General features: G+C 41.4%; 1 protein-coding gene and 1 long non-coding RNA gene across 2 annotated transcripts; one reads left to right on the top strand and one right to left on the bottom strand.

The window, feature by feature from the left end:
• Positions 1-1,681: 1,681 nt before the first annotated feature.
• On the bottom strand, positions 1,682-18,586 carry zdhhc11 (zDHHC palmitoyltransferase 11). Its single transcript, XM_088327265.1, has 11 exons — positions 18,331-18,586; positions 14,739-14,957; positions 14,386-14,564; positions 13,297-13,398; positions 10,190-10,314; positions 9,926-10,084; positions 5,004-5,122; positions 4,876-4,925; positions 4,736-4,799; positions 4,590-4,665; positions 1,682-2,880 (listed from the first exon to the last, which is right to left on the bottom strand). Exons 1-11 carry the CDS (start codon positions 18,346-18,348, stop codon positions 2,738-2,740), a joined length of 1,254 nt encoding a protein of 417 aa, XP_088183391.1. The 5' UTR covers positions 18,349-18,586; the 3' UTR covers positions 1,682-2,737.
• LOC148372688 (uncharacterized) lies at positions 3,147-10,357 on the top strand. The gene is made up of 4 exons (XR_015849554.1): positions 3,147-3,431; positions 4,620-4,717; positions 9,930-10,091; positions 10,177-10,357. It is a non-coding gene; the product is annotated as an uncharacterized LOC148372688 (long non-coding RNA).
• Positions 18,587-22,477: the final 3,891 nt, after the last annotated feature.

Here is a 22,477-nt window from a genome sequence, read left to right on the forward strand (position 1 = left end):
GCTGCCTTTTCCTCTACATGTCCATAAAACTTGTGACTAACGTTACGCGATTGGGTCTACCATTTGTTCTGGTTCTGACGTAATCTACTAGTGTTATAGGGAACATAGGAAAAGGCTTTAGATTTTTATCATAACACTATTTTTACGGTACCACGATGATGATTAAAATGATTTATTGACAATGTTAACTATGAATAATAATAATTTACAATATAGGCGTATAAAATGAAACCTCAGGAGGTATAACGCTCGTCTTGGGATCAAGAGATCGCAGTTCGAATCCCGGCTACTCCGTGTTACATGTCGAAGTATCCTTGGGTAAGACACTGAACCCCTAATACCCCCAATAAGCAGGTTAGCGCCTTACATGGCTGCACGGCCGCTATTGGGAAGTGTGAAGCACATTGTAAAGCGCTTTGGGAAGTCATTGACTTGAAAAGCACTATATAAATGCAGATTTCATTTCAAACAATGTATGTAATTATTGTCTTCAAAGACCGAGTCAGAGACAATAGAGGATTTTAATCGTGGCCCTACATATCCAGCAACATGGTACCGTAAAAATTGTTTAGGATTTAATTGAATGCCTTTTCCTGTGTCATCTGTAATCCAAGTTGACAGTTAAATGGATCCTGAAGGACAACTTTTTTTTCAATTGGGCGCAAAACGTGTAGTGTTCCTCCTCATAATCATGCAGAAATGTTCTAAAATATGCCACGCGCCATGGATCTTGAGGTATTCATTTTCAAAGTAGACAGTTTAATCTCAATGCGATGTCACAAAAAACAACGGGAAGTAACGAGGATTAATTGGACCTTTGCTTACCGTGTCGCTTAGTCTTTTGTGTTCTGTGTTGTTCATCAAAGGGAAAGTTTACCTGCCGTTGTGTGCAGCGTGCGTTCCTTTTTTGACTTTGCCTGGTTTTAGGTATGTGATTGTGACTTTTCCTCAAGTATTAATAAAATATTCTTCAGATAGCTCTCTGTGAGCGTGCAGGCACGGTTTCCAGTTTTGTTTGGCCTGGGTTAGCCCCGCTAGCAGTCGGCTAGCTGGCCAGCCTCCCTTGCTCATTGTTTTTTTCTCCCGGCTGGGTTCGTGTTTGTTGCTGCTACGGCTCGCTCTTATCCTGGCTCATCGTGTTTTCGGTCAGCCAGCCTCCTGTTTTTTTCCGGTTTGTCCTTTATGGCAGCCGGCTAGCCTGACGTGTCCTGGCCGGTTCACCCCTTGTTAGCTCTGCACGTGTTATTTTTGCCAGTTCGCCCATTTTGGCTGCTCGCCATTTGTTGTACCATTGTTGCGCCCATCTGCGACACAACACCTAGGCATTCTTCACAAAAACTACCAAAACCTGGCTCAAAACACTCAGAACCTTTTTGACTAGTTGACTATGTAAACCAATATAGGGAATGGCTCGCTAGGGTGCTTGTGTTCTTCACGTGACATCACAGCCCAGGAAGTCAAAGGCGAGACAGACTGTCTTCGAAATGCATCATTTCTGAAAATAATTGGAATTACCAATGACACATATATTATATATATATATATATATATATATACTGTATATATATCAGGGTGTCCCCTGCCCACTGCCTGATAATTGCTGGGATGGGCTCCAGCAACCCCGCGACCCTACTGAGGCTAAGCGGTGCAGCTAATGAGATGAGATATATATATATATATATATATATATATTCAATAACAACTTGTGTAATAACTATGTTGTGATTATGTTATAACTAATCCCTCGGTTATCACTGTTAATGCGGACAGAACCCAAACATGAAAATCTGCAAAGTAGAAACCTTTAACTGTCAGGTTGCCATGGCGCCCAACTGGCCACGCCCGTGTGGCGCCAGCTGCGGCTCGTTGACAGATTGGCTTTCCGTCTATTTAAGCTCAGTGCTCTCACTCTCCCCTTGTCAGCCCGTCATCAAACTTCTGCCCCGCAAGACGTGGGTTTCAACTTGGTCCTGTTCCTGTTGGCATTTCCTGTCCGGTATTGTTCCCGTTTATTTTGCCCCGTTTAATTTCGGTTTCCAATTTTGTTTCCGTCTATTTTTGTCCTGTTAATTATTTTCTCCAGTTTTCGTTCCTGTCTCGTTCGTCCTGTTTATATTCGATATCCCGATTTATTATCTATCCTGTCTGTCCCGTCCAGTCCGGTTTTGCCGATATCTACTCGGGCAGTTGATATCGATCTCGTCGACCTCTGGCTTCATATCATTTCACGCCAGACTGCTGCCTAACGTGCATGACTCCCCATTTCCCGTAAAATAAAAGGTTTGTGTGAAAACGTCACACGTTTGGGTCCTGATCCTGTTCCGGTTCTTGACATAATACATATGGATACTATGCAAAAAAAAGTACTATTTTCTCACATTTTGTATGTTTTAGAATGTAAGAACCCCTTTAAGATACAGCGCTCTCACCGCCTCGATCTGGGTTCGATTCTTGATGTGATCATTTTTTACATGTTTGAGCTGAGAATAGGTCAACAAAATGTTATACAGATTTTTCATCAAATATTAGCGACGCGCATGTACAAATAAATACAGTACTTGAGTAGTTAATTCAACAGAAAAAAACAAAGTGGATTTGAATATGAATATAAAAAAGCAGTGTCTTCATGACTGGTGTCATACTGAGGATGTCTTCATCACCACCAATATCTCTATGGTAACCTCTTTCAACAAGACTTCCCTGAGGGTAGCGTACGATCCCAGCGCACCGCCAAATGTTACGTATCATTGGGAGTCATCACTGAGCTTCCAAGAGGATCCTGCACTTCTGGAACCCTCTCTGTAGATTTGATGCTTCCACTCTGCAAATTTGCTCCGGCATCGGGATTCCGGGTTCTTGACCGGCTCCTTTCTCTTTCTCCTTTAGGGAAATTTTAAAATGTGAAGTGATAAATATCCATGATAACACTGAGACTTCAGCAACAGAACTACCGTATTTTCCGCACTATAAGGCGCACCTAAAAGCCTTTATTTTTTTCAAAAGCTGACCATGCGCCTTATAATACAGTGGAACCTCGGTTTTCGAACGCCTCTCAGTTCGAACTAATCGGTTCTCGACCAAAAATTTCGAGAAATTATTTTCGTTCAAAAAATCGGAGTTTGAACGCCAGTACGCTAGGGGCGACGCTGAGCGGCGTACGAGTGTAGATTGCCCCCACCCCTCGTGAAGAACTGTTGTCACGGCAACGCGCACTCCTTTTCTGTTTTCGTTTTTCAAAAGCGGTGAAGGGAGTGTTTTAACCCCTAATTATGCCTCGGAAGAAGGTTGGTGCAAGTAGCAAAGTTGCTACAGGTGAAAAAAGAGGAGTAGTGCGTACAACTATTGCATTTAAGAAAGAAATAATAGCAAAATATGAAAAAGGTGTGCGAGTTTCCCTTCTTTCAGGAATACATCATGGCTTCTGCCGACCGGTAAGAAATCCTATCCATAATTATTTCCTTTATCCTTTAACCGCTCACCACTTGTTGTGGAGACCCGGGTGCTAAATGATGTGTAAACGACCTGATTTTTGTATTTTTACACGTTCATGTTAGCGTAATCTTTCGTACGGAAGATTACGCTAACGCGAACGTACGATTAGCCTGGGTTAGCTTAACATTAAATATTCAAGATAAACATTCAGGGTGTTCGAACGGATTAAAACAATTTTACATTACTTTTGATGGAAATGGAACGGATTATGGTCGAGAACCGAGGTTCCACTGTACAGTGCGCCTTATATATGGATCAATATTAAGTCGCAAAGTCTTGCAACTGAAGCAAGCAGCCGCCGACTAGACTTTCCCCCGAAGGCGAAGTCGTCCGTGGTGTATGCTGGGATTTATATACCGGCGTTTCATTTCCTAACCAATGTGTCAATCATCATTTGAATCAGTCACTATTGGCTAAAGTTATTCGGAGGTAAAGGGGGAGGATCCTTTTTATCATTTACAGGCTCGCATTGGCCAAAGGGGCGAAACAAAGCCTGCAATTGGCCGAAAAAGATGAATGTGAATCACAGGTTGGGTTGCACTACGGCATAGAGAAAACATTTTATATTTTACTCTCCTGGGTTTACTACACTCACTGTATTAAGAAGACCATGGTTACGTGAAGGCTGCAAGAGAACTTAGGTGAGCTATGCGGATGTATAGTTTCCCGGTATCTTGTTTTAGAACGATCTTGATGTTTCTGTGATGAGTCTATTTTTAAACTAAATTCAATTCAAAGTGTTTATTGTCATATGAACAGTAAAGAACCCCGTTTCCCTGCACGATAAAATTCTTACTTTCCTCTCCACACAGTTGCCAGCAAAAAATAAAATGGAAACTAAGAAATGTTTGTTTGGTGACATCGTTTGGACACTGTTTACGTACATGTCTGAGACACGTATTTGCTTTCGGAATGTTAAGGGGGTAATAAGTTTGACTGAACTATCTGACTGTTTAGTCGACGTTCGCATTGTAGCGCCTTATAATCCGGTGCACCTTATGTATGGAAAATATAGGACCAAAAACTATTTTCTGGGGGTGCGCCCTATAACCCGGTCCACCTTATAGTGCCGAAAATACGGTAGTTGAAATTCTAACCGTCTTTTTCTCCGGAATTCTGTGTTTCAGGATGGAAGTGGTTTTCTTCTTCTGATGGTGTTTTGCTGTTCATAGTCTGGATCGAAACAAAAAAACGTTTTGAAAATGTATTCACTTTTAAAGCTGTTGTGAGTTCATCCACTTACGTCATTGCAAATGGGTTCCGACAGTTGGCGGGAAAGGGGGTCTTTATCATCAGGTTTGCACGTACTGTGGAATCAAGCACAGCATTCAAACAGATACATTGCGCCATTTGGAATGGCACAAAAATCCTGACTCATGTTACCTTGCGCCGTGAATATGGCTGGGCTCACAATCCATAGAGCTCAAATGGTTCTTGAGCAGGAAAAAAAACGTGTTAGGAGGCAATATTGAAGTAGGAATAATAGGAAGAGTTTCATGGGGATCTATCACCTGCGAGACTTTGTTTTTGATTTGCAGTTTGTGTGTATTTCCCACTTCGGTGTCTCTCCCGTTGGTTTCTTTTTGGCGCTGCAGCTTTATGTACTCGTACGTGCTTAGACCTTTAAACACTGCACCAAAAGACAATAGAATAGAATAGAATAGAATAGAATAGAATAGAATAGAAGCTGAAAAAGCTGCGGTCAATCATGGACAATTCATCACATCCACTACACAGCATTATATCCAGACAGAAGAGCAGCTTCAGCGACAGACTGCTGTCACTGTCTTGTACCACGGACAGACTGAAAAGATCTTTTCTTCCTCATGCCATGAGGCTCTTTAACTCCACCCGGCGGAGTAAAGGCCCACATTAAACCACACCCCCTACATTGCATATTACCGTACTTTTATTGCAGTGTGTATTTTATGTAGCTCTGTTTAAATACTCTATACAACACGCTACAGTGGGTGTTAGCACGTCACATTGGGTATTTGTATATTGTATTCCTTTTGCTTTATTGTTGTATTGTTCTCAGCGAAGGGATGCTGCTGGAAATGTGAATTTCCCTGCGGGGATGAATAAACTATCTATCTATCTAGAATAGAATGCCTTTATTGCCATTACAAAAAGTGTCTATGAAGTTCAAAGCTGCCCCATATAGTGCACATATACACATATAATTTTAAGTAACTTAGAATTTAAAAGTATGCAATTACCAATATGATTTATACATGTACATCCATCCATTATCTGCACCGCTCATCCTCATTAGAATTGCGGGGGTGCTAGAGCCCATCCCAGCTATCTTTAGGCAGTGGGGAGGGGACACCCTGAACTGGTTGCCAGCCAGTCGCAGGGCGCACAGAGACAGCCAGCCAATCACACGCAGGGACAATTTGGACTGGCCAATTAACCTGACATGCATGCCTTTGGAAACCGGAGTGTCCGGAGGAAACCCACGCAAGCAAAGGGAGAACATGCAAACTCTGCACAGGAAGGCTGATAGCTGTATTTGATCCCATGACCTCAGAACTGTGCCACGGACGATATATATATATCTATATATATAAAATATATATGTATGGCAGCACGATAGTGCGGTGGTTAGCGCGTCTGCGGCACAGTCATAAGATCGAACCTTCCTGTGTGGAGTTTGCATGTTCTCCCTGTGCTTGCGTGGGTTTCCTCTAGGCACTCCGGTTTACTCCCACAGCCCATCCCAGCAATCATCGGGCAGTGGGCAGGGGACACCCTGAACTGGTTGCCAGCCAATCGCAGGGCACACAGGGACAGACATTTCACACGCTCATTCACACCTAGGGACAATTTGGGCCGGCCAATTAACCTGACATGCATGTTTTTGGAATGTGGGAGGAAACCGGAGTGCCCGGAGGAAACCCACGCAAGCACGGGGAGAACATACAAACTCCGCACAGTAAGGTCGGTAGCTGGATTTGAACCCACACAGGAAGTTCCCAAGACCTTAGAACTGTGCCGCACAAGCGCTAACCATTTCAGAATTTTTTCCCCCATGTTTCTTACTTCTACTAAAGTATGAAACATAAAACTGTTTTCAAAATTCACATTTTCCCCAAAAGATATCAAAATCATGAGTGCTCTTTAATAAAGATACTACATATGATACCATGGATTTAAGCGTGATGAGCACCTCACAACATTATTTTGAAAGAAGAACCCACTACATAACATATATTTACAATTTTAGGGGAAATAAATTTAAGTGTTCAAAGTCAGAAAAGCATCTAACACAATATGTCCTCGGGAAGTAATGAGCACTTTTAAAAAAGTAGTGGACCGAGGACTTTTTAAAACACTGCTCCCTAGTGGCTAACAGCATGAAAAGCACCCAATCCAACAAGAGCCTGTTTGTTAACAAAACCAAAACAACAACTTGTATTCATAATATGATAAGATCATTTAAGTAATCTCTTGAAAAATATCGTTTGCAGGTCAACAGGCACAATCGCATCCTTAGACCAAAGTTAAGGAATTTTATAATTTGTTGTATATGTAATGCTATCCTAATATGTTTTATCGCTAGTTATATGCTACCTCCTATCGATTTACGTGTTAACATTTCATCCGAGCAGTGATTGTCATAATTGATATATAAAATAAAGATAGATTAAAATTATATATTTACTTAGTGTTAAAGTTTAATGAACCTAAAAAAAATCACTGTCACGAGTCACGACTAAAAGGAAGAATCTGTCTAACCTTGATATGTCGGGTGTACACTAAAGCTATCGAAAGTACAATTTAATGATCGTAATTTAACTCGTATAAATAACACTACTCATTTGTATGTTTGTCTTTGTTATTGTGTTCGTTCAGATGGGTTCTAGTATTTACACAATTTACTAGAAGTGATGTTTTACTGATTTGATTATATTGGAATAATAAAAACAGCAGTGTCATTATTGAAATGGCAAACGGACCCCGACCTAAAATCCACAAACTTGGTCGTGCAAATCTTTACTGAGATTATATTTGACCAGTCACACTTTGTTCCTTTTCTGGAACGGAGCAGCAGCTGTCACAGCTGCTCATTGACAGATTGGCTTTTCGTCTATTTAAGCTCAGTGCTCTCATTTTTCCTTTGCCGGTCCGTCAACAAACCTCTGCCCCGCAAGACGTGGGTTTTGACTTGGTCCTGTTTCCTGTTGGTATTCCCTGTCCGGTATTGTTCCTGTTTATTTTTGTCCTGTTTAGTATCGGTTTCCAGTTTCGTTCTATTTTGTCCTGTTTATTAATCTCTCCAGTTTTCGTTCCTGTCTAGTTTGTCCTGTTTATTTTCGATATCCTGTTTCATTATCAATCCTGTCTGTCCCGTCCTGTCCGGTATCGACCCCATCTGTCCGATATCTACTCAGGCAATTGGTATCGATCTCGGTGGCCTTTGGCTTCTTATCATTTTACGCCAGATTGCTGCCTAACGTGCATGACTCCCCATTTCCTGTAAAATAAAAGGCTCGTGTGAGAAACGTTATCCGTTTGGGTCCTGATCCTGTTCTGGTTCATGACAGTGTCAGCACAGAAAGAATATGCTGTGTTATTCCGTCACCGAATAAATGGTTGTATTGATCACGTTTTGTTGAGAGCATCTTAACCTCTAAATTGTGCTGTCCAAATATTTTATATAGCTGATGTTATATTTTACTTGTTATTTATTTTGTTGTTGTTGTGCTCTGTACAGCCCTTTGAGGCTTTTGTGATAAAGGGCTATACATTTAAATATGACTTGATTTGACTTTACAATTTGGTGATTTTAATTTTCAAAATCACTACATTTTCATATACTATAACAAATATTGTGAATATGATTAGTATGTAATATATTGCTGTGAGGAGCATCTGCAAGTGCAGAGTGAGGCACCAATTCCATTGCCTCGTGGCAGAGAGCGATAGTTATACCAAAGATTCCAATTTTGGCACCTCAAACAATAAAATGAGTGATAATATTAGCAAGCTAACAGCAAGCCAAGTAATGTTTTTGTCATAGTATGGACTTTTATTGAAGTAGTATTGGATTACCTTTCTGTTGTTGCAAAAAGAGCCGCACAAAGACTTCCTTTATAAGTTAAGGTAGGACAAAAGGTTGTTTTTTTATGCTACTGTTGCTTTCTTGCCCTCCCAATCAAATGGTATAAATAAGATGTTCATCCATCCATCCCTTTTTTTCACCGCTTATCCTCACTAGGGTCGCGGGGGTGCTGGAGCCCATCTCAGCCGATATCTGGCAGGGGGGCACCCTGAACTGGTAGCCATCCAGTTGCATGTCATGATTACTCATTAATTCCACCTGTGCCCGCTCATTGGTGCAAGTTACCTGATTGGTTCCCTGTCCTTCTTATGCCAAGTCCTTCCTCTCGCCAGTCCGTCAGCGAACCTCTGTTGTTACAAGGCAAGCATTTTTTACCCTGACTCCCACCTGTCCGTTCCTGATCTCCCCGTTTGTCTCCGGCTACAATCTGTTTTTTGATCCCAACCACGTCTGCTCTCCCGTCCAGGCTTACGACCTGTTTTTGATCCCGACCACGTTTTTGCTCTCCTTTCCCGGCTATCGACCTGTTTTTCCGTCCTTCCACTTCCGTATTCGGATCACGATCCCGCGCTGCTTCCTCTTTCTATCAATAAACTTGTGAGTAAACGTTACGCGATTGGGTCTTGCCTGTGTGCTGGTCGTGACATCGCAGGCCACACAAAAACAGACTCAATCACACCTAGGGAAAATTTGCACCGGCCAATTAACCTGACATGCGTGCAGGGTTGGGTAGGGTTACTTTAACTTGATTACTTTCAATTACTTTTGGAGTACTCCAATACCAAATATGCTAATAAAAGACAAAAGAAACTAAATATGAATAAAATGATGACTCACAACACGTGGTTAGCTTTCTCTCCTGGCTTTGAACTCTTTGATCTCCGGCAAAACTAACATAAAATGCGACAGAAACAAAATGAAAATAGATCCAAACAGCTTGCCAACATCATTTTTGCCGTTCCATGTATTCCGTTACTCCCCAAGCCTGCACAAAATTTAGTCATTTTATTCATATTTAGTATCTTGTCTTTTATTAGCATATTTGGTATTGGAGTAATCCAAAAGTCATTGAAAGTAATCCAGTTAAAGTAACCCTACCCAACCCTGCATGCATGTTTTTGGATTGTGGGAGGAAACCGGAGTGCCCGGAGGAAACCCACACAGGCCCGGGGAGAACATGCAAACCCTGCACAGGAGGATTCAATCTCATGACCTCTGAACTGTAGGGCTGACGAGCCAATCACTCAGCTGCTGTGTGATTTATATCTGTAAATTTGACTGTGCCTCATTAGACACAAACCTCTGCATAAAGGGGGGTGCAAGACTACCTCCCCCCTGAAACTCAATAAATCTTTTGACACTTACACAGGTAAAGATGGAAACACAGCAAATGCCAGAGCAACAGCAAACACGTCAAACTCAGCAGAGCAGTAACAAAAGCCACGATGAGGAGACCGGCCGAACTCGTCTTTACGGGCGATGATGGTAAAAACACCAGCCAGGTGTCGTTTGCCAGTGCACCTGCTGTAAGGTGAACACACAAGCGCACAAAAACACACACGCGCCCGCTTCAATGGCAAAATTATCATGACAAACAACCCACTTGAACCCGATAGGCCCATGACTCACCGTGGAATTGAGGGTTGCTCCGTAGGATTTTGGGATCCAGATAGTGCTGGATAAATATAAACAAGACCACCGCCACCAGCAGCCCTGCGCCCACTGCTGCGGAAGTCACAGCTGCAAAAAAGTACCTGAAAGAAGCATGAGTGGGAATCACTGCATAAATTATATTGTGACCAGGTACAGTGTAAAGTAGATCATATTTACCGTATTTTCCGCACTATAAGGCGCACCTAAAAGTCTTAATTTTTTCAAAAGCTGACCATGCGCCTTATAATACAGTGCGCCTTATATATGGCTCAATATTAAGTCGCAAGGTCTCGAAACTTACGCAACAGCCGCCGACTCGATTTTCCCCCGAACGTGGAGTAGTCCGAGGTGTATGCTGGGATTTATATACCGGCGTTTCATTGGCTAACCAATGTGTCAATCATCATTTGAATCGATCGCTATTGGCTAAAGTTATTCGGCGCCTCGGATAGGCTAGAGGGCCGAAACAAACCCTGCAATTGGCCGAAAAAGATGTGTCAATCATCAGTTAAATCGATCGCTATTGGCTGAAGTTATTCGGAGGCTCGGATAAGCTAGAGGGCCAAAACAAACCCTGCAATTGGCCGAAAAAGATGACTGAATAGCAAGCTTGCTAAACTACGCCATAAAGAAACATGTTTCATTAGTCTGTATTTGTAAATATTTTACTCTCCTGGATTTACTACACTCACGGTTGTAAGAAGACCATGGTTGCGTATCATTATTGAACGTGAGAACTTAGGTGAGCTATGCGGCTTTATATTTTCCCGGTATCTTGTTTTAGAACGATCTTGATGTTGCTGTGATGAGTTGAGTGAATTAAACTCAATTCCAAGTGTTTATTGTCATATGCACAGTAATGTTGCGAGCGAAAAAGAAAATAGAAACTAAGGAATGGTTGGTATTTCGTGAATCCCAAGACTTTAACCTTCCCAATGATATTTGAAATGATGCATTTGAGTGACATCGTACGGGCACCGCATCCGCACGTGTCTACGACACAAATTTGCTTCTTTGCAAGCTTTGGGAATGTTAAGGGGGTAATCAGTTTGACTGAATCATCTGACTGTTTTGTCGACGTTCCCATTGTAGCGCCTTATAATCCAGTGCGCCTTATGTATGGAAGATATAGGACCAAAAACTATATTCTGGGGGTGCGCCCTATAACCCGGTGCGCCCTATAGTGCGGAAAATACGGTAGTTAATTGTGTATTTCTCTGTGTTCTATGTTACAAATAATCCTGATGAAATTAACTCGCATTTTAACTTGTTTTTTCTTATTTGTATTTACTATTTTTCCATTTTGAATGTATGAGTAATCATTAAAATACACACACGTAGTCTGATTTTAATACACACATATACTTGGGTTATTTTTTCGTTGTATGTATGGAAAGACGTATTTGCGACGTCATTGATCATTTCTACGCATGCGCGAAGTTTGAATAAAACTCTTTCGGGGTGAGAGAGGTCTTGGTATAGCCTAAAAGGGAGATACCACCTTTTCCTCCCCGCTGCGCAGCGGATTCTAAAAACTATACATTTGCATTTCTGCCTGATCACTTTAGTCAATAGCGTATCAATATTTTTATTAGCTCTCTCATACAGTAAACCCCATCAGACATGAACCCTTTCTGAAGAAGCCCATGGTAAAAATATTTTTTTTAAATAACAAAATAGTTTAAAGAAAGCACTACTTTTATGACATATATGATTAAATAATATCATCATGTAAAAAGAAAATACATTTTATTAACCTTTCGTGTGATTTGAATTGAGCTGGTCTAGTGGAGTTTATGGGTGGATGCAGAAGGGGGAGGATATGTAGTATAAAAATGAAAGAGATTTTAAAACTTCCACTTGCTAGGATTGTCATGCCTTTGATTTCATCGCCTACTTATTCTTAAATATTGTTCTATTTGTCGCTTTCTTACAGCCATGCAACGTAGCAAGGATAACAAGCTTCCTTTCCATGTTTATCATGGTTTTGCTTCCCCCTTTAGCATCAGTGCACGCCTTGGACCAATAGCGAATAAACACAATACAAAAAACACAGTACTGTATCACTGTTTACAAAGTCTTTACAAAGCACATTAGGTACTGAAATGAATTAGAATAAAGGCATTGTGGGAGGTAATTCAGTCATTAGCATATAGATAGATAGATAGATAGATACTTTGTTCATCCCCGAAGGGAAATTCACATTTCCAGCAGCATCCCTGAGCTGAGAACAATCGAGAACAATCGAAAATAACACGGGAGCTGCTGGAGTGGCTGCCATTCGTGACGGCGCCGGAAGAAAAGATTCAATTTGAATCATGTACAAACAAACAAACAAGTGAATCATGTACAAACAAACAAACAAACAAAATATTCATGTTTCAATAAGTGGAGTGTTAATAAAATGGGGGGAAAATAATTTCTGATACTGATATAACCAGGTAAAACTAATTTTAAGTTACCTGTCCAAATGAATCAACAAGTTCATGATGCTGTGATGCAGACTAATGAGAATACCAGCATTTTATATGATGTTGACCAAAAGCAGACAGGCACCTTATAGACGTAACTCTTCAAATGCATGAACACCGCAAAACTGTAATTAAATTAATGTTATTGTTTATAAAATATCTTGGTGACGATGTTGTAGAAAGAGTCTAAAAGTGTATCTTATTCTAATCTATTAAAGTGAAAATGTCATAAGGCAGGGTCACCATATCCCAAAGGTCTACTGTTTTGGTATTGGTCACACAACCTGCCCTATTTTGGGGTATTGATACTCATAACAGTGGTCGTTACCAGGATTGGCTTGCCTCTAGTTTATATATTAATCAGGAATTTAAATTTGATATTAAAACAGTAAAAAACTCCAATTTAATGTATGTATTTTGTATGAATATGTTACATTTAGACAAACACATTTTGAAAAAAAAAAAAAATCATTTTGTTTTTGGGGTATAATGGGAAAATGTTGTGCTACTGGTATCGGTCAATGGTGTCTGTATCAAGTGACAGAACGGGACTGTATTAGTCTGAATGAAATAGTATTGAACACCACTAAATAACAATTTTACTAGACTTACCTGTAGTTTCTGCCACCCACACAGTTGTTCAGCCATTTGCAATGGTGATCAAAATCCGACACGCACTTGTTGCAAATGCTACAGTGTTTTACTTTGGCCCCACTGAAAAAAAGGAAAACATTTAAAGTATGAGAACAAGCTGCATACAGCCAGTGATGACCAAACTATTAACTAATTTTTCTGACATCTAAATGCTATGTATGTGAATTGTGCAGAAAATGCAACTTGGTATTTCATAAATTGAGTCATTAAGTCGAATTTAAGATTTTATGCTAACGCACATGTCTGCATTCTGACTTTTACTTTGTAATTTATTTTAGACATTTTTGTAATGAAAAAGAATCATTTGAAATTGTCCTTTTCAGACAATACACGAACAACTTTCACTACAGAATGTCAAGACCAGAACAGGACCCACTTGCGTTGCGTTTCTCACAAGTTTTATTGGAAGAAAGAGAAAGGGTTGCGCCCACGATCCGGTGATTGCTGGACGCGAAAAGGAGGTTGCTCTGATACTCGGATTGTGCTCCGAATGCGGAAGTAAATCTTCCGTGGCGAGCGATGGCGTGTCGGGGACAGAAAAACAGGTCAGTAGCCGAGACAGGAGAGCAAAAACGTGGTCGGGGTCGGAAGTGAGTCGTAAGCCAGAATAGGAGAGAAGACGTGGTCTGGGACAAAAGAGGTCGAAAGCCGGGATGGGAGAGTAGACGTGGTCAGGATCAACTAAGCCGGGGGACAGACAGGAGCAAAAAACAGGTTGGAGTCAGGGTCGAAAAAAAGGCTTGCCTAGTGTAAACACGTTTTTGATCTTGACCACGTCTACTCTCCTTTCCTGGCTTATGGCTTGCTTCCGACCCCGACCACGTTTTTGCTCTCCTGTCCCGGCTACCGATCCGTTTTTCGTTCCCGACACCGCCATCCCTCGCCACGGAAGTCCCACTTCCGCGTTCAGAGCGACCTGCTTCCCGCGCCCAGCGGTCACTGGATCATGGGGGCAACCCTTTCCTTTCTTCCAATAAAACTGAGAGAAACGTAACACAAGTGGGTCCTGTCTCCGTTCTGGTCTTGACAGCTAGCATGCATACATACACTTTGACTTCACACAAGTAGCAGTGCAAGTCCTGGATGACGTGAAGCTGCACGGATCGGTCGAAAAGAGGCATCGGGCTCTTGTAGGTTTTTTTGGCCCTCACGCTGGCATCAGCCGGGTCTATGGTCACCGCGGCAACGTGGCTGAGCAAGTGCACCGCAAAGGCCAAACCCATAAACTTAACGGGGTCAGGGTTAAGAGAAAAGTGCAATAGTGCGAGACTAATAAAAACTCTGTTTCTCCTCCTTTTGTAAAACACAAGCAGAAATTTGGGTCTTGGAAAACCCACACAGAGGGCTAATTGATCAAGCTGCCGGCCAATGGGAGGGCCAGCTGAGGGATTCAAGGATACGGCATAGAGCACGTGGTTCCAAGGCCGAGGTAGGAGAGGGATGAACATGCCGAAGGCCACCACGGCGAGGTAGTTGTACAGAAGCCAAGCGACGACTTGGAAGACCTGCGGGGGCCACGCCCAACCGTTCACTTGCGGGGTCTTGGACGAGACCAGCTCGTTTCGACTGCTGCTGTGCATGGGGGCCGTGCGCCTCAGCTTTCCGTTGAGGACGTTCATCTGGAACAGGAAAGGTAGTGAGAAGTAACGGCAGGACCTCAAAAGTAACACAAAATATGCAACGGACATCAAAATAAACTGCAGTGGAACCTCTGTTTTCGAACGCTTCTCAGTTCGAACAAATCGGAGTCCGACCAAAAATTTCGAAAAATTCTTGCTTCGCTGTTCGGTCAAAAAATCGCAGTTCGAACGCCGGTAATGCGTGAGTGCGTACGCTAGGGTGCGATGCTGAGCGGCGTACGGGTGTTTTAGCCCCTAATTATGTCACCAAAGAAAGTCAGTGCAAGCAGCAAAGTTGCTACAGGTGAAAAAGGAAAAGTAGTGCGTACAACTATTGCATTTAAGAAAGAAATAATAGCCAAATATGAAGGAGGTGTGCGAGCGCCTTCTGCTGACCACCACAAAGGTAAGAAATCCTATTCATAAGATTACGATAACGCGAACGTACGATTAGCCTGGGTTAGCTTTAAGTTTACGTTAAACATTCAGGGTGTTGGAACGGAGCCCAACATTGAGGGTGTTGGAACGGAGCCCCCTTTCCAATGAACCGCTCACCACTTGTTGTGGAGACCCGGGTGCTATAAATGACTTGTAAACGACCTGATTTTTTTATTTTTACACGTTCATGTCAGCGTAATCTTTCGTACGGAAGATTACGATAACGCGGACGTACGATTAGCCTGCGTTAGCTTTATGTTCACGTTAAACATTCATGGTAAACATTCAGGGTGTTGGAACGGATTAAAACGATTTACATTTTTAATGGGAAAAATGATTTCGGTGATCGAACAAATCGGTTTTCGAACAGGGTTCTGGAACGGATTATGGTCGAGAACCGAGGTACCACTGTACAATGGTTGTGCACCATGAGAGCGACACCCATGTTGGGACGCGAAACAATTTGGGTGGCATTTCCCTTTTTGGCACATGAGAATGTAAAACTCAAAGAGGAAGAGTCCCAAATATGTAATTGTCTGCATTTGTATATTGTTTGGAAAAGATTAACCTCGAGATGCAAATTATCCAAGGAGAAGACAAACGAAAACTGGAGACTGGAAGTGGAAAATCAGCTGTTCAGTCATCCACCTGCTCTTTTTTTGCCACATAATATCATGAGTCAACAAAACCAAAATTGCTAAGTCAGCTTTTTTTCACATCTAGCATAACCAACCTGACTGCCTGTGAAAAAAATAGTGGTCATGCATGTCAGGTGAATTGGCCGGTCCAAATTGTCCCTAGGTGTGAATGAGCGAGTGAGTTGTCTGTCTCTGTGTGCCCTGCGACTAGCTGGCAACCGGTTCAGGGTTCACATTTCCAGAAAAAATCGACTTCTATGTTTTATTGCCATTATATCGCACTTGCATTGTTAGCGGAAGTGCTCATGGATTTTAACGCCGTAGCGTATGAAGTAATTAGAAAATCATTGTGTTACTGGAGCATGGCAGTTGAGTGGTTAGCGCGTACGTGGTGCAGTTCTAAGGTTATGGGTTCAAATCCAGCTACCTGCCTTACCGTGCTTTCTTGGGTCTCCTCCGGGCACTCCGGTTTCCTCCCACTTTCCAAAAACATGCATATCAGGTTAATTGGCCGGTCCAAATTGTCCCTAGTCGTGAATGAGCGCGTGAGTTGTCGGTCTCTGTGTGCCCTGCTACTGGCTGGCAACCAGTTCAGGTTGTCCCCCGCCCGCTGCCCAAAGATAGCCGAGATTGGCTCCAGCACCCCCGAGACCCTACTGAGGATAAGCGGTGCAGATAATGGATGGATGGATGGATTATTAAATGTACACATATTTTAAAATAAGGTTATTCCATTAAGTAATACAAGAAAATATATACGAACATTATAAGTGTAATTTCATACAATTAGTGTCATTCCCAGCTCAGTAGCCTAGATGGTAGGGCGCCCGCTTTGAGACTGGGAGGTCGCTGGTTCTCGCCTCGGCCGAGTCATACCTAAGACTTATAACATTGGTAAAATGGCGGCGCCCTCTGTTGGCTGCGGCTGCATCGGCTCGCTACAACGGGTCAGGTGGATCGACATTTCGTTCTGTGTACATTGTTACAAAGAATGACAATACAAAGGATATTATTATTATTATTATTATTAGCTATTGGAAGCATCAAATCTCAATTCTCATTTAATAAAGATGGATACCAATTCATTTAAGTCATACATATGAAGGGGAAACATCTTAATGTGAATAAACCAATGTAAATATGTCATGATTATCGATATGCATCACCTGTGCCCGCTCCTTTGACGCCAACTGTCTCGGACTCTGATTGGCTCTCTGTCCCTATCTATACAAACTCCTATCTGTCTCCTTTTGTCAGTCCGTCTGCGAGCCTCAGTTAACTCTAGGCAAGCCTTTTTTTGACCCTGACTCCCCCCTTTTTTTTGCTCCCGTCTGTCCCCCGGCTTCGACCGGCTTTTGATCCTGACCACGTCTATTCTCCTGTCCCGGCTTTCGACCTCTTTTGTCCCGACCACGTCTACTCTCCTTTCCCGGCTTACGACTCGCTCCCGACCACGCTTTCGCTCTCCTGTCCTGTCAACTGACCCGTTTTTCCGTTCCCGACACCGCCATCGCTCGTCACGGAAGATCCACTTCCGCCTTAAGAACGACCTGCTTCCCGCGTCTAGCAATCACCGGATCGTGGGCGCAATCATTTCTCTTTCTTCCAGTAAAACTTGTGAGAAACGCAACGCAAGTGGGTCCTGTCTCCGTTCTGGTTCTGACAAAATGTGTTGATATCTGGAAATTAATGACTGAAATTTAGGTCACCCCACTCTAAATATGCAAGTCTATTTTGCTGTTCTGTTGAATCTATGTGATTAAAAATATAGACCCAGATTAGAAATTTGCTTTATTCCGTTACCATATACGGACAAAGCATTTTGTGTGATGGACCAGATTAGATTACAGATGACACTTTTCAGCAAAAGGCAAACCGGCTCTTATAAATGTATTCTATAAAAAGAATAAACAAATCGAAAATAGAGGAATATTCAAAGAAGTCGCATCCCTTTTGTGGGTCATCTGACTCCAATGTTTTGCTCAGGGCCCTTGATGCTGACACGAGGTTTTTGGCGTGCTTTCCTTGCGCGCGTGTCATTCTCAAGGAATAATGGATTTTGTTACCTAAACAGACTTTTTATAGATTCAAACTTTGCTTTGGGCTTTTCCTGCTGACACGGGGTTTCTGATTTTGCGCGTGCGCGTCTTTCTTTAACGCTATTATTGATTTGTCCCTACAAATGACTTTCGCAAAGAACAGCTTTAACGCGTTAATATTAATTTACGCCCTAAGATGCGCAGGAAAATGTGTGTATTGGAATAGTTCTCCATCTAAATACAACGAGAAGGACTCACCTTTGTTGTAGCGTTCATATCAATCCTCGAATCATCGATTTAGGATCCAAACAAAGCACTCGGCGATACATTTTCAATGTACAAAATTGCCAAATCCAACTTCACGCGAAAAGAACAGAAAAAACGGACTTGGGAAGAGTATTTATCGATATCTTTGTTTCAGGGAGAGCAAAAAGCTGCTGGCCGACTTTTAAGTTGAAGAAACAGTTTGCTCCGCGGCGCTCAGATGCACTATGGCAACTGCCGCGCATGCGCACTGGCGTTCATCCACCCAAGCCGCGGCCTCGCTGATGTTGCGTTCATGGCCTTCGGTCAACATCAATTTTTATTGATATTTATTCTCGCTCAAAGAACACTAAAAGTGTCGATAAAACCTCATCTTGTTGTAATATGATATAATGAAATTGTGAATGTGTTTAATTGCTGTTAAAATGTCGACAAAAATTGTTCAAACCTCATATTGTTAGAAAATGATATAACGAAATTGTGAATATGCTTAATTGCTGTTAAAAGTGTCAATAAAATTGTTCAAACCAAAACCAAAATCAAAGAACAATAATCGAATGAATGGAATTTATTGTCATTATACATTGGTATAACAAAATTGGAGGGCTTCTCCTTTCCGTGCAAGTATAAACATTAAGAAGATATAAATGTACAAAAGATAAGACTTTAACGACCCCGTGTGTAATATTTGACCACTAGATGGCTCTGTTTTCTAATGCAGACAAAGCAAGCAATAAGTCAAGTCATGTTTATTTGTGACGCCCTTAATCACAAAGAGTCTCAAAGGGCTGCACAGACCACAGATTATTGCAAACCACAGACTATTATGACACCATCCCCTGATCTAAAACCCACATGAGGGCAAGGAAAAACTCACAACCTTAACGTGAGAAAAATTAAGAAACCTAGAAAAGGGACTGCAGGGTTTCTCTCTATTTATTTCTCTCTTAACCTTTTTCTGTTTCTTTTTCTTTCTCTTAATTTTCTCTCTGTTTTTCCTCTTCTTCCCTGCTTTCTCTCTTATTCTTTTCTCTCTCTCTCTCCCTTTCTGCGTCTTTGTCTTTCTTTTCTTCTGTATTTTTTGTTTTTGCCTCTCTTTTGCTCCCTCACTCTTTCCTTCTCTCTTTTTCTCAACCCCCCCTTTGTAATAGTGTCCCCTCTTTCAATGGATTTTACAATACAGTAATCCCTTGTTTATAGTGGCGGTTGAGTTCCAAAATTAAAATGTGATAAGCAAAGAATGAATGAATAAATGAATGAATGAATGGAATTTATTGTCATTATGCATTGGTATAACAAAATTGGAGGGCTTCTCCTTTCTGTGCAAGTATAAACATGAAGAAGATATAAATGTACAAAAGATAAGAATTTAACGACCCAGTGTGTAATATTTGACCACTAGATGGCTTTGTTTTCTAATGCGGACAAAGCAAGCAATAAGTCAAGTCATGTTTATTTGTGACGCCCTTAATCACAAGGAGTCTCAAAAGGCTGCACAGAACACATACTATTTCAAACTACAGACTATTATCACACGATCCCCTGATCTAAAACCTACATGAGGGCAAGGAAAAACTCAAAAAATACTCAACCTGAGGAAAATCAAGAAACCTTGAGAAAGGATTGCACATGAGGTAATCCCTCTTCCAGGATGACCAAGCTGCAATGGATAGTGCAAGGGCATCAACAGACAAGACATCAGAAAAACATGGCGGCGACCTAAGTAGGGATTTGATATAAAAGAAAAACAAATCTCTTGACTTATGATTTTTTTTATATAAAAATTAACATTGGCATGATGGGTTCATGTATTTTTGCCAAGTGTTCAAATCAATGTTGTTGTTTTTTTTTTAACTGTAAGTGTTTTGTAGCAATATGAGGTATCAAATAGTACACACTGTCCCTTTAAAAAACAAAATATTAACGATATATCATAAAGATATGTGTATTCATATGATTTTTGTTTCTAAAGTGAAATAGAAGTAGAAATAACTGTGTAGCCAATATGGGTGATAAATAAATTATTCTAAGAAACAATTTATTGACCGATTGAGCTAAGTTTCTTCTTTTTAAAACTCGTCTCGCGTTTTTGGGAGCACAACATACGTTTTTAGATCATTATATCAGGAAAACGGATGAAAAACCTTGTTTAGTTATTCTGAAGGGTGACTACACACACTTTAGGTGAATTCTTTTTACTGTTTTTGATAGTTCAATATACTTGAATGAAATGAACTGCATTTCTATAGCGCTTTTCAAGTCAATGACTTCCCAAAGCGCTTTACAATGTGCTCCACATTTACCAATAGCGGCCTTGCAGCCATGTACGGCGCTAACCTGCTTATTGGGGGTATTAGGGGTTCAGTGTCTTACCCAAGGACACTTCGACATGTAACACGGAGGAGCCGGGATTCGAACTGCGATCTCTTGATCCCAAGACGAGCGCTCTACCTCTTGAGCTACTGCCGCCCCTAAAATCAAAACACACACACTCTTGGATCTATGGACTTTTTTTTACCAATCATCTACTGAAGAAGTTTGAATAGAACACAAATGAATAATAAGAAAATAAAACAAAGACAACTAGAAGTTGAGAACTTAATCTGGCACCATTTGGATAAACAACAATGTTGGCTTGATTATTACGTTATTGTATTTTGATAGAGTTCCCCCAACGTCACACCAATACCTAGCAACAATGAGATGTTCTGAAAAGTTCTGCTTTGATGAAGATGACAGCCAGTTTTTATGTCCTCGGCTGTAGAGCGATGAGAATTCCTGGTAGGCTCGAGAGCCGGGACGAGGACCACAGGATGCAGAATGTTGAAGGAGAGGTTGACTGCTGGTGGCTGGAAGCTTCTCTGAGGTTTCTGGCTTTGCCCCAGTAGTTTGGCTGCTAGCTTGATCAAGCTCGGCTGGCAACCTGGCAAGGCTCTCCGGCTGCCTGTTGAGCTAAGACCTGGCTAGGACCAGCCAGGGCATTGGTCCAACTCCTCCTGTCAGGACATGCCCTCCTACCTTGTGGCTGGCCAAATCCAGACTGCCCTTGCGAGGTGATATGCATACCAGCTCTCGGTTCTGGTCTCCTGGGAAGAGCGGACCCCCTGTGGTGGAGTTGTCACGGCAACCTTTGATGCGAAAATGCAGATAACGCCTCCCCTTCCCAACCTCACATTCCACCAGTATCAGATGACATATATATGTAATTGACCTAAAACACAATATTCATCTCACATGTTTTGACATTGTTTGATCATTTTCTGACATTGAAAAACGGGATTCTGAACAAACGTTTTAATGCTCTACAATTGCTAGTATAACGCAATGTTTCTCAACCTTTTTGAACCAAGACTCACTTTTTTTTCAATTGGAAAATGTTAACGCACACTCTCCTGTCAGAGGTTTAAAATTTCCCTTACTAGTTTCATGTCTTTTTCCAAGCTTATGTTAAATTGACATAAAGCGTTTTTCTTATCTGTTGGCAGCGTGGCTCAGGAAGTAATAGATTTATCATTTTGGTCAATATTTCTACTGTATTCTGGGATTTTTACTCAATTTTTAACATGTTTTTCAAGATTTGTTACATTTTATTTATTTGGGAGAATAATGATGCAACAGTTGTATAAGTCCATTTTTAGTATACGTCTATGCTTCTGGGAAGCTGCGAACAAAAATACTTTAAATGACCAAAAACATCTGATTGTGGAATTTTATTTACTACTTTCTAACTTTTTTTTCTGTATACTTTCAAGTAAAATAAGAAAATAATACTCAAAATGATTTTTACTTTATTTGATTTATTATTGTTCGCTGTCCAAAACCTAAACAACCTTATCGAAAATAGGGTTGTTAAATTTATTTCACGAGTAGATAATTAGTGCAGTGTATCAATAAATAAGTACAATCCATCGCATCCACTACACAGCATTATCTCCAGACAGAAGAGCAGTTTCAGCGACAGACTGCTGTCACTGTCTTGTACTACGGACAGACTGAAGAGATCTTTTCTTCCTCATGCCATGAGGCTCTTTAACTCTACCCGGCAGAGTAAAAGCCCACAGTAAACCACACCACCTACATTGCATATTACCGAATCTTATTGCAATATGTATTCTGTGTAGCACTATTTAGTTACTCTATA

The sequence above is a fragment of the Urocampus carinirostris genome, chromosome 2 (genome assembly GCF_059441175.1).
Source record: "Urocampus carinirostris isolate Australia breed hairy pipefish chromosome 2, RoL_Ucar_1.0, whole genome shotgun sequence".
Classification (NCBI taxonomy): Eukaryota; Metazoa; Chordata; class Actinopteri; order Syngnathiformes; family Syngnathidae; genus Urocampus; species Urocampus carinirostris.

Bases quoted from the DNA above. Each gene is read 5' to 3' on its own strand.
- zdhhc11 (XM_088327265.1), bottom strand. The intron at 14,565-14,738 runs GTATCCTTGAAT...GACCCCGTTAAG, and splicing joins GGAACCACGTGCTCTATGCC to TTTATGGGTTTGGCCTTTGC. The intron at 13,399-14,385 runs GTATGTATGCAT...CCTTTTTTTCAG, and splicing joins TACTTGTGTGAAGTCAAAGT to TGGGGCCAAAGTAAAACACT.